The sequence below is a fragment of the Juglans microcarpa x Juglans regia genome, chromosome 2S, assembly GCF_004785595.1.
Source record: "Juglans microcarpa x Juglans regia isolate MS1-56 chromosome 2S, Jm3101_v1.0, whole genome shotgun sequence".
Taxonomy (NCBI): domain Eukaryota; kingdom Viridiplantae; phylum Streptophyta; class Magnoliopsida; order Fagales; family Juglandaceae; genus Juglans; species Juglans microcarpa x Juglans regia.
Genome location: NC_054597.1, coordinates 21,827,373 through 21,839,547, shown reverse-complemented (window position 1 = coordinate 21,839,547; position 12,175 = coordinate 21,827,373). Strand labels below are relative to the sequence as shown.

General features: G+C 36.3%; 1 protein-coding gene across 1 annotated transcript; it reads left to right on the top strand.

The window, feature by feature from the left end:
• Positions 1-2,960: 2,960 nt before the first annotated feature.
• LOC121251411 (auxin-responsive protein SAUR76-like) lies at positions 2,961-3,834 on the top strand. The gene has a single exon (XM_041150662.1). It carries the CDS (start codon positions 3,121-3,123, stop codon positions 3,493-3,495), a length of 375 nt encoding a protein of 124 aa, XP_041006596.1. The 5' UTR covers positions 2,961-3,120; the 3' UTR covers positions 3,496-3,834.
• The last annotated feature ends 8,341 nt before the right edge of the window (positions 3,835-12,175 follow it).

The following is a 12,175-nucleotide window of genomic DNA, read 5'->3' as shown; positions in this document are numbered from 1 at the left end:
GGAAGTGGCGCAGGAGGATTTATTATCTATAGTGGTGAATCATTTTTAAGTATTACAAGGTGGAACATTAGTTGGGCAGGGCATAGAGAGTGGGTTGATTGAGGATGGCAGTGTTATGGCTGATCCGTTGGCCAGTTTCTCTGATACAGAAATAATGGTCGATAAAGGTTTGCCTAGTAAAGATGTTTGTTTTGATTCTGATACGCAAGATCATGGGAAGAAAAAGGGTGAGGATATTGGCATGAAAGTTCACAGCAACAAACGGGTGATTACCCGTTCCTCTAAATTGAATTTATGATAAGTCCAATATTGTATTGGAACATTAGAAGGGTAAGATCTTCTAAGAGCAGGTTGAAAAAGATTTTGAGTATATATAAACCGAAAGTTGTTGCGATAGCGGAGCGCTTTCTATGGGACGAATTATTGGATGATGTTAAAAGGGTGTTGGGTTTTGATTATGGGTTATCGAATGGTGTTTGGGACGGTAAATTGTAGATTTTTTGGATGAGTGATGTTAATGTTAGTATGGTTAGCTGCGGAACTCAACAGATTACTGTTCTCATGTCTGATAAAGCTTCATTTGTTTATGCTAAATGTACGTATGATCAACGGCGGGAGTTGTGGGCAGATCTTGCAAAGGAGAGCAACGGAACTGAGATATGATTAATAACATGGGATTTTAACATTATTGTCTCTGATGAGGAACGACGAGGTGGTCATCCACGTCCATTGGTGGCTATGGAGGAGTTCAATTCTTGGATTCACTCTTATGCACATGCAACCAGCTGCATCCGATTTCAGGCCTGGCATCCAGCATGCACAAAGACAGATAAATAGATATATAGAGATAGAGAGACAACATTTCTTGTGATCCAGTCAGGTTTAGTACGCTTCTGTTTATATTCTATTGGTTGCATATCTTGCAAATATAAGATTGCGTTTCTAAAAGCGAATCAAACTGATCCATTACCGAACAAAATAAAACTTGTGTTCATTGATTTTCACAAACTCTTGACTATCTTTTGACTCTCACCAATCACTATATATACATGATCTAATAGATATATATTGTTTCTAGCAAAGGACATGCATGAAGAATCTTGATGATCATGATCAGTACGATCGAATGCTCTTTGTATATTCAGTTCTCTGTCTTTAGCCTAACTAGTCTCAATAGCTATGAACCATTTTGGACGTTATCTGCAGAATAAACACCGACAACATTACTTAGTTATAAGAAATTAACTCCTTAATTGACAAAATCATGATGAATCGCTAGTTATAAGAACTAATTAAGCTGTCACGTACTAAGATGACAAGACAGTCATGTTCGGTGTGGTGCCCAATAATTTTCTTTACTTAGTTAAGCAATTAAGGTTAATAATTTTCTTTTTTGACAGTACACGAAATTAGTTCTGATCATAAGAATAATATTTTCTCTTAACCATATTTTTTGTCACAAAAAAAAATTATTTTCATCCTAAAAAAGCTAGTAGCGCGCTAGCAGCTTGCTGCTACATTGATAAGTGATAAATATTAAAGAGTATTGATTTTTTGATTTTTTAATTATAGTAGATCACCGGATAAGTGGTGTGTATACACCCCGGCCTGGACGATAAAAAATAGAAGGAAAATGTTAAATATACTTAAGAAAAATTTATAAAAAATTTATTTCTCTACATGATGTCAGTTATTAATACGTTGACAATCATGAAATTTGAAATTCAAAATTTAAATTTCAAAAGAAAACTAACAAAATGAATCTTGTAAGTAGTGTAAGTAATACTGTAAGTACATATGGTACTACTACTCAAAATAAAATTCTACAAACAAACTATGCATCATGGATGCTTAATCGTCTGTATCATCGGTGTGTGTATATATATATGAATAAAATAAAAGATATCTACATTATCTCAAACCTTAGATGAAATTATTGTTTAAAGAATGGGTCTCCCAATGATTTTCTGGGATGTCAATGTGATTTACTAACTTTTGAAAAATGTTCTACATATGACAAAGATAATTAAAAATATTATCAAAGCTAGACAGAAAAATACTAGAAGTTGGTAGATGTATAGATTAATAGGTTGGAGACCCTTGACCACACTACTCTTGCACATGTCTATCGCTTTCATCAATTCCAGTTAATTTATCCCAATTTTTATTTTTATTTTTATTTTTTATTTCTATACATAGTTTGGTTGTTATAATAGAGGAATTCATCATTTTTATTGAAACCAACAACTATTAATTAGGTAGTATTTATTATGCGATCGAAGAGCTAGCAAAAGTGCACAAAAGCAATATATCTCGGCATGCTTAGTCTGAAAATCTACTAATTAAACTAGTTTTGGGTTTTCCTTTTTTTTTTTTTTTCACCTAAAGAAAATGAGATTTCTTCTTCTAATCCCTCTTCCCTTTTATGTTAATTCTCTATCTTTATTTAAAAATTTTCCGAGGGTTAAGTTATTAGTTCAAAATTAAAAGAAGAAACGTTAATTAAAGATTGTTTGGAAAGAAAATGTATAATAAAAAAGATTTACTATGCATCGACTACTATTCACTCTCACACTTCATATCTATAACTTTTTCATAGAGTGTGAGATATTTTTTATATAGTATGCGAGTGTTTTTCATAAAATGTGGAGTGTGGAGTGATAAATACTAATTATGAAAAGAATTTCTGATAATAAAATGCAGCAGATCTGATATGGATAGAACAAATTTATAATGGGACAAAGGACTGATCTTTATATTATAACCGGCTGTTCACTAGGCAAAAAAGAAAAAAAAATAAAAAAATTTGCAGCCGTTTTATATGAATTATATATAAAAATTGTATATCAAAATCGAATATATTATTAATCAGTTAAAAAGAGAGACGTAGATGAAATGTATTCGCAGAAAGATGACAAATTACATTATCCCATTCCAGCCATGCATATTCGAGTTTTACCATTTCAGCCCTCGCCCTCCCCCTTTTATATACGAACCTTCTGCACCCCTTTCTCAGTCCCCCAAAACCCAGCCCCCACTCTCTGGCCTACCATTTCAAAGTCTCGACTCTCTTTCTCTCCCATTCTTCCCTACGAAAGCCAGTTTAAATCAATATACAAGATGGCCAAAGGAGGCAAGCTGCAGACCAAGCTCAAGTCAGTTTTCAAGAAATGGAACTCCTTCAGCAAGCAAAGCCGTCCCATTGCCTCTGTTGGGGACGATGCTTCCTCCTGCATCATCTCTGCAGATCGTCTCCACCCCGTCTACGTCGGCAACTCCCGGAGGCGCTACCTCGTTAGCTCCGACGTGGTCGACCACCCGCTCTTCAGAGAGCTTGTGGATAGGTCTTCCAGTACTACTAGGGGCGACTCTGAAGACAGCACTATCAACGTTGCCTGCGAGGTTGTTTTGTTTGAGCACTTGCTCTGGATGCTCGTGAATGCTGATCCACAGCCTGAGTCTCTGGATGAACTCGTCGAGTTTTATGCTTGCTGATGCTCGTGAATGCATGGTTACTTGTGGTGATGATCACTAAAATAACCAAAGAGCAGGGTGGTATATACGTGTAAGCTTGGGTGATTCTCGATCTCCAATCATCCATACGGTTATGATATATTAATTAGTTATAGATCGTGTAAATTTCTTAATGGTTGAGAAGAAATTGAAGGTAGAGAAGAGCGGCATGTTTGTGATCGATTGAAAGGTAAGGATTAACCCTTTTGACTAGATCTGCAGGCTAATCTCTTGGCCTGGTGGGAATTATTATCAGTAGACATGTCATTGTTCTTGTTTTATTTGTACTTAAAATAAGATAACGTATATTTCCTTGTTCTCCATCGGTTTTGTTTTTAAATTTTTTTATTTTTGCCTTGGTTGTTTCCCTTCTCTTTTCCCTTATTATTCTTCTTGTTCTTCTTTATATATATATATATATAATATATATATATATAATACTTGTATATATTGATTTATTCTACCGTCTACATTAACTTTTATTGTCGTTCAAGCGCATATATACTACTATATTCGAAATTTTTCAGCATATAATAATTAATTGTTCCAGAAGTCTTAAAATTGTTAGGTACTGATCATTTGGTTAAATTTCGAATCGATAAAATAATAATTAACACCGGCCATGTATCTCCCACAAAACCTTGATGATCTGGTTGTTAATTGCAAGAATTGCTAAATGAGCGTTAATGATTATTACGGAATTAAATTATACGACCGATCGATCATGTGGACATTGAAAGGGATTGATTGATCATATGAGAATTTTGTCATTGATCAATCCCCTATCAACATGAGATTGGGATCAGTATATATTTCTCTTTGTTTGTACGTCTTCCCTTTCGAAGTACATATCGAAGATCAGTCAATGAAGCAAAGCCACCCACATCAACATTTTCGGGAAAACTCCGTCATGGGAGTCGATCGAGTGTCACATGGGAAGTGACAATAGGACCCGACCCTTTTATCTGGATGGGGTAAACTTATACTGATACAGAAGTTTGAATTCAGAAAGTGTTATCGTCTCATTTTATTATTATAAATTATTTAATTTTTTTAAATTTAAAAATAATAATAATATTTTAATAATATATTTTTTTAATTTTAATTTTTTTATCTAAAATCATTTACCTTTATTTCTCTAATATTCTACTAGCCCATGCATGGAAATTGGTTCGCCTATTATATAATAATATATGACCATCGACTAATCAATTTCAGTTGTTACATCAGCTTCAGTCTTGAATGACAAAGGCATCAAGCATGCTGTATACGACAGATAAAACAATAATATTCTTGGATGTAATTAATTAAGTCGCGTAGTATTGTTTGATGGCAATGGCCCGGGGCCTGCACGGTTAACTTTTACACCCTTGCTTTTCAATGAAACCTGCACCAATCATGGTGCATGGAATGTTCTCATCGGGGTTTGGGGGTTAAAATGTCAACTCAACCAGCTTTGTTTTGTGGTAGCCTAGGGGTACTGATATTTCATCATCACCCAAAAGTGTAGGCATTTTTTTTTTTTTTTTTTGTCTCTTCTGTTGTCTATAACCCACGAATGATATGACCAAACAAGAGAGAGATCAGAGGGAGACAGCACAGAATGCAGCGTTTTCTAAGGTGAAATAACATGACTTCCCTTTTATCAAACATTTTCTATCTAAGGTGAAATAACATTTTCTTTGGTACAAACCAAAAAAGTCACTTTTACAAGAACAAGGGCTAGCTTGCTGCTGAAAAGGTCCATAAATATTCTGAGCTACGCAGTAAAGAAGTCAACAACTAATATTAATTAGGAATAGGAGGCAGTGCCGTAACCCCACTGGCCGGTTCATATATATTGAAGTTGTGTGATTATTATATTGACACATATAATACTGTTGATTGATGCAAATTAACAAACGTAAAGTTTGGTGTGCTAATGATTAGTTTGTTAGCCATAGATGCTTTTGCACTATATATGTATAAGCACAAGGCGGCCTATTTGTACATGTTTTTCTTTGGTGGTTGGATATAAAAAAGACTTCTTTAATAAAGCTTATCGACCAAGGCTCAATACTTTTATATCGCAAAGTAGAAGGCTTGCATAAAATTACTTGTTCCATACACGCTTTAGTACCTGTAACGCGGTTTGCTAGCTTGCAATTGCATTGCCACCCTATAAAGTTGTGCCTGATCCACATGACTTGACAGAACATTTGGTTTTCCACTTATCTGGTATTATTAATAATGAAGAGAAGCGATTAAAAAAAAAAATTGCTTTGGAAAATAAATTATACATGAAAGTTTTATACCATACATATCCATCTAATTAACATACGATTTGTCATTTTTATTATTCTATCTTAATGTTTTAATATATGTGTGTTTAAACAAAATGGTAAAAATGAAAAATCACATATTAGCTATGTGATATAAGATTTTCTTGTAAAATTTCTAGTTTTGGAATTTGCAGGTGCCCATAATATAGTATATATGATTTTCTTAGTTTTGGTACCTCCAATTAATGAAAGAGAGGAGAATTGAGGTAAGCCATATAATTGTAACGATGCTTGAAAGAAAAGAAGAAAAAAGACATTTTAGAAACCAAAACTTATTAGTAAATTATTTGGAATCCCAGATACTTGGGTAGCCCAAGGATGTAAATTATATTTCTTCTATTTTCTTTGTCAAATACTTCTTTATTAGGACTGCATGTTCCATGATGAACATAAATGATTGCCTTTAAAACCATTGACTGCCCCAACCCGGAAGAAGGCAAAGATTGTGATTTGGAAACATCAAATTGCAAAGATCAACCTCCCTTGAATAGAGGACGCCTATATAGAACTCAAGGAGGAAAGCAGATGATCATGCTTGTGTATGGTGATCTAGAAGGCATCACCATAATACCCTCTTAGATGGCGAACAACAACACAAGGAAAGGCGATGGAGAGGAAGGAAGAGGAGGCTCTTTTAGGCAACGAGTTGATTGCCCCATGTCAAATATGATGAGTCGTTTTATAAGACAAATTGCTTGAGGATTGGAATAGACCTTATTGAAAGGTGGCTTGATTCCTGTTGAAAAAGCGCCTCTACTGATTGTTAGCTCGAGTGGTGGTTCTGCCGCTCAAGTGAAGCCTCAGATAGATTGTTGGATCGATAGTTGCTCGACAATCAGCTTGAGTGGGATCAAGACAAAGAATTCACTGGACACTCGCTCGACCCTCAGCTTGAGTAAGATCCAGGCAGAGAGTTCGCTCGACACTTAGCTCGACACTCAGCTCGAGCGAGCGCTAGCCCTAATGTTCGTTTGAGCCTCGCTTAACACGCTGCTTAAGCGAATATCTGTAACCTAGAGTTCTGCCCCGTTTCAGTATAAATACATGTTATTTTCATTGTATTGTAACTTTTGAGCATCCAGAATACAGAGAGAAAAAGAGAGATACTTTTGTGAGATTCCCGAAAGTTCATTGGGTGTATTGGGCCTATGGGATTGAGGATTTTATGATTCATCTCTTGTACTCCACCTTTGTTGATAGTTGGTTCATTGAAACTGACCCCACTAGTGGACGTAGGCTTACACTGAGTCAAACCACTTAAATCTTGGTGTATTTTGTGTGATTGTCGTTATTTTATTTTGTTTTGCTTTCGCTATTCACTTTAAATTAGCCGTTGATAACCAGCCAATCCCAACAAACTAGTATTAGAGTGCCAGACTCTATGAAAGTTCTTGAGGGATGGCTATGACAAAGTTTAAAGTGGAGAAATTTGACGGTCAGAACAATTTCAGTTTATGGGGCAGCAAGATGAAGGTTTTGCTGTGACAACAAGGTTTGTCAAAAGTATTGGATGGGATGGTGTCTAATGATTCTCCTGCACCATCAAGAGAAGAAGAGAAAGCACATAGTGCTATTTTGTTGTTATTATCTGATGGAGTTTTATGAGAGGTTGCTAATGAGGAGACCGCTGCGGGTCTTTGGAATAAAACTTAAAAGCCTGTATATGAAGAAATTGCTCACAAACTATTTGTATCTGAAGCAACGGTTATACACGCTCAAAATGAAGGAATGTACTCCTATCTCTAAACATCTAGATGAATTTAATAAGATGATTATGGATCTAAGGAATATTGACATTAAGTTTGAATAAGAGAATCAAGCCTTAATTTTTTTGTATTCGTTGCCTATGTCGTTTGATAATTTTGTGAATTCAATGTTGTATAGTAGAGATACTATTTCCTTGGTATATGTGAAATCTATTCTGAATTCTAAGGAAATGAGAACTAAGTTGAATTTGAAGGGCACAGATAATCAAGCTAGCGGTTTGTTTTTTAAGGGTTCCTCTAGCAGGGGTAGATTCAGTGAGAGGGGTTTAGAGAAGAATAAGGGTAAATCTAGGGGCGATTCACAGTCAAAGTTTAACAAGAAAAATGTTAAGTGTCTTTACTGTCACAAATTTGGTCATTACAAGAATGAGTGTCCTAGACTGAAAAATAAGGAAGAAGGTACTAGTTCCTCTAATGTTGTTAGCTTTGCTGATGATATTAGCAATTAACGGCTCTAATAGTCGCTTTGGTGACAAGTGGGTTATGACTCAGCTTGTACTTTTCATGTGCCCCTAGAGAGACTGATTCACTTCCTATAAGCCAGCCAATGGTGGTTCCGTTATGATGGAGAATGATATGACTTGTGGATTGGTTCTGTTAGGGTTAAGATGTTTGATGGGATTATCAGGACTTTGTCTAACTTTCGACATATCCCAGATTTGAAGAAAACTCTTATTTCATTGGGCACTCTTGATTCTCTTGGTTTCCAGTACATCGATAAAGGTGGAGCTATTAGGGTCAGTAAGGGCTCCATGATTGTAATGAAAAGTGATAAGATTGATGTCTCTATTTTCTTTAAGGCAGTACAATGACAGGTGCAGTTGTAGTGTATGTTTTAGATGATACAGACTCAGATATTACCCGTTTGTGGCATATGTGTTTGTGTTATATGAGTGAAAATGAGATGTCTATTCTAAGTAAGCAAGGTTTGTTGTGTGATCAGAAAATATAAAAATTTGAATTTTGTGAACCTTGTGTTTTTGGAAAATAGTGTAAGGTTCTTTACTAAAGGAGTTCACAGAACCAAAAGTACTATAGACTAAATTCATTCTGATCTTTGGGGCCCATCTTTGGTTCCATCAAAAGACTTGATCATAGTCACTTACCTTGGTCCTCAGGTAAATTAAATTAACAATATGTATCTCCAAGCATTAATCAAAACCTTGAATATTTAGGAGATGGAATAAACATCCTTAATGCAACTAAGCCTAAAGGCAACTTGCGATGTCTAAGTTCCTCGGACTACAACCCTTTCCTAGTTACAACACTTTGCTCACCCGTCACTTTGTTGCTTAACACTTTCGTTGCCTAACACTTGCTCGCTTAACACCCTGCTCGCTTATCACTTTACTCACTTAACACTTTGCCTGCCTGACACTTGGTCACTTAACACCCTGGCCGCTTATTACTTTGCTCACTTAACATTTCTCTCACCTTTCCTCACCCAACCCTTACACGGTTTTAACTGGAACTTACCCATCACTCCACACAAACAATCCTTGGTCTCCTACTTGTGTATCCCCACTCCTACGCACAACACTTGCTTTATTTTTCCTCGCATCACTCCTCTCTCCCAAGTAATCTAAGATCTTAAGGTCTGTCTAATGGTCAATATGTGAAGGAGGGAATATTATGAATCTGAAAGGATGGGAGAAAACTTACTGTGGTGGTGCATGTAGACTTGGGGATGAATGTGTAGTGGCTGGAGTGTTCACATGCTGTTGGTGATGGCAAAGAATATTAGTGGTGATTCAAATGCAATATGTGAGGGCCTATAAAGATTTGTCTCACTTTGATGGTGGCTTCTCAAGAAAAGAGTAAAACTGTAGCACCTAGGCCCATTAAACCCAGGGCTAGTCCATTGGATTCTTTTTTTTCCCTTTTCTCTCTTTCCCCAGCCCTGATAAACGTACCCAATCTTTTTCTCTCTTGTTTTCATGCAGCTGAGTAACCTCCCAACCCCACGACGTCATTTGTGATGAGCTTCATCTTGTCGCTTGCATTTTTTACCTTATTGACGGTTCTTCAATTTCAGTTTTTGCACTTCCAAAGATTCCTCCACCCAATCTCCATTATCTCTACGTCTAGGAAGTTTGAAGTTTGAGCTTCCTTTCTGTTTTTGAGTTCTCTCCTTTATTTTGTTTCCGTCCATCACTCGAGTCTCTCCCTCCTATTTTTATTATCTTTTACTTACAGTGCTTTTCTTTTTTTTTTCCTTCCATCCTCTCAAACTCTCTCTATTTATCTATCTTCTTCGCACCAAGTCTCTAGGCACCGGGGAACTCCACCATCAAACCACCATGGGTCAGCCCCCATGGCCTAGCACCTCTGTGTCCTCAACGGAAACCTATCCCACACACTCGTCAGCCTCCGCTGAACCAGTCAAGATCACGATAAAAAGGAATCAGCGCTATCGCGTGTCTATCCCTCCTCTGTGAACCAGACAACAACTTTTCTCCTTTGCTCAACCACCTCGCAAGGCGCTGCCTCGTGTCAGAAATACCATGAAAACAGCTCATCAACAGCATCCCAACCGCCCAACAACTTCCTCTGTTTTGCTATGCCAAAAACAGAGCAACCCACATCCAGTTCCACCTTAAACCGCAACTTCTTGTGTCAAGTGAAGCCACCGCAAGCTACCAAGCCACCACAAGCGTTGCATGGTGCAACCCTTGCCACACTCAAGCAACCACCCAATCACCGTGAGCCCTATCTTGAACCACTAGCCGTTGCTCCAAGAGTCCCCACACTCGGCCATTCGTAGTTGATAGATGAGGGCTCGAGATACAGTTCGATCTTTTGACCACTACCGATGCCTGCTCAGATCCTTCGTCCATGGTTGCAACCCCGTGCACGACCTCCACCCCTCGCGGTAAGCCTCTATCGCTTTCACCGTGTCTTCCTCACACAAGTCTCACTCTCAGACTCTCTCTCTTTTGCTCTCTCTCTCGTCTAGTGCCATGCCGTCGTGCTCACCACCGTCGGTCCCTGCCCAACTCACTGTCCCGTCGCGCCTCTCATCCTCCCTCAGTGAATATGCCTCTGTGTTGCTCAGTTTTGATCTAGGCGTTCCTTTTATTTTGTCCCACATTTTTCTTGTTTCTAGCCGTACCCAACGAGCATGCATGTTGATGTTGTTAGTTTTCCAAAATGCTCTTTTCATTTAGATGGTTTCATATTGGACCTATTTTATATTAAACTTGTATTAAGTGGGCCTTGTTTGAAGTATAAGAATTTACTTTTATGAATTCAAGTTAAATTACTAAATATTTTTACAATTTGGTTTTGGTAGTAAACTGTAAATATTTCAATCTTTTATATTTTTAAGCACTTTAAGCCTATTATATGAAATAAACCTTGTATGGTTGTAAATTAGATATGATTAGTAGTTTGCAATGTTTTTTTAATATAAATATTATTAAGTATATTTTATGAACTACTATTGTTTAAAGATTTACGATTTCCTACTACGTTATATGTTAGTGGTATTAAATTATGATTTCAATAATAGCTTATAAATATATGAGTTTTAAATATGATTAAGTTAATTTTTCAACATGAATCTAAGTTGTTTTACCATATTTGATAAAATTCTATTATGATAAGTTAGGAATACATTTAATAATAATAGTATATATTAGATTTCTGATATCTTAATAATTATCAAAGCCATTTTTCCCTTGTATGAATTTAGGTAAATGGAGAGTTTTAGCAAGTCCTTGTAGAAGTTTAGTAACGCGTAATGTTCTGTACAGGTGATGATTGACATTTATTCAATACGATTGTGGAAAGATTCAGAATAGTTAAAAAGTCCAAGTAAGCGGGGTTCATATACTAGTTTTGCATAAAAGAAATGAAATGAAGCCAACTTTGAAAATAAGCATGTTTGTTTTTTAAAAGAAATCTGAAAACGACCTCAGATGTTTATTCTGCATATGCATAAATTCAATATAAGAGAAAGTATTTTCTGTCATGACTGGTATAGACATGAGCAAATTTTGTGCATTCTATTTCTGAGTTTAAAAAAAAAGAGCGAATATGAAAATATAAAAGTTTTTGCTATGAATAAATGAAGATGTTTTGATTCTATTTATTTCGAACATGTGAAATGATTTGAAGCTATTCAATATTTTGTTTTGATACGATGTATCATCTGAAAACCTTGGCATGGAGTTTTGATTTTGTATCTGAAAGCGATCTAGTTATGATGATGTTCCGTTCTGTTTCTGTTAAGGCTCATACAGATATAATAGTGGTTTATAAGCCTACCATGGAGGTGAAACATGGGATACGACTCAGTCATGGGTATAATGGTGGTTTATAACCCTACCACGGGGGTGAAATATGGTATATGGCCCAACCACGGGTATAATGGTGGTTTATAAACCTACCATGAGGGTGAAACATGGTATGTGGCCCAGCCACGACTATAATGGTGGTTTATAACCCTACCACGGGGGTTTAAACATAGTATTTGTTCCGATATGATGCTATGAGATGATATGAATATAATATTTCAGTTTGGATATGCCAAAGGATTTTCTTTTTGGGAACAAGTTTGTTTTTCTGAAAATT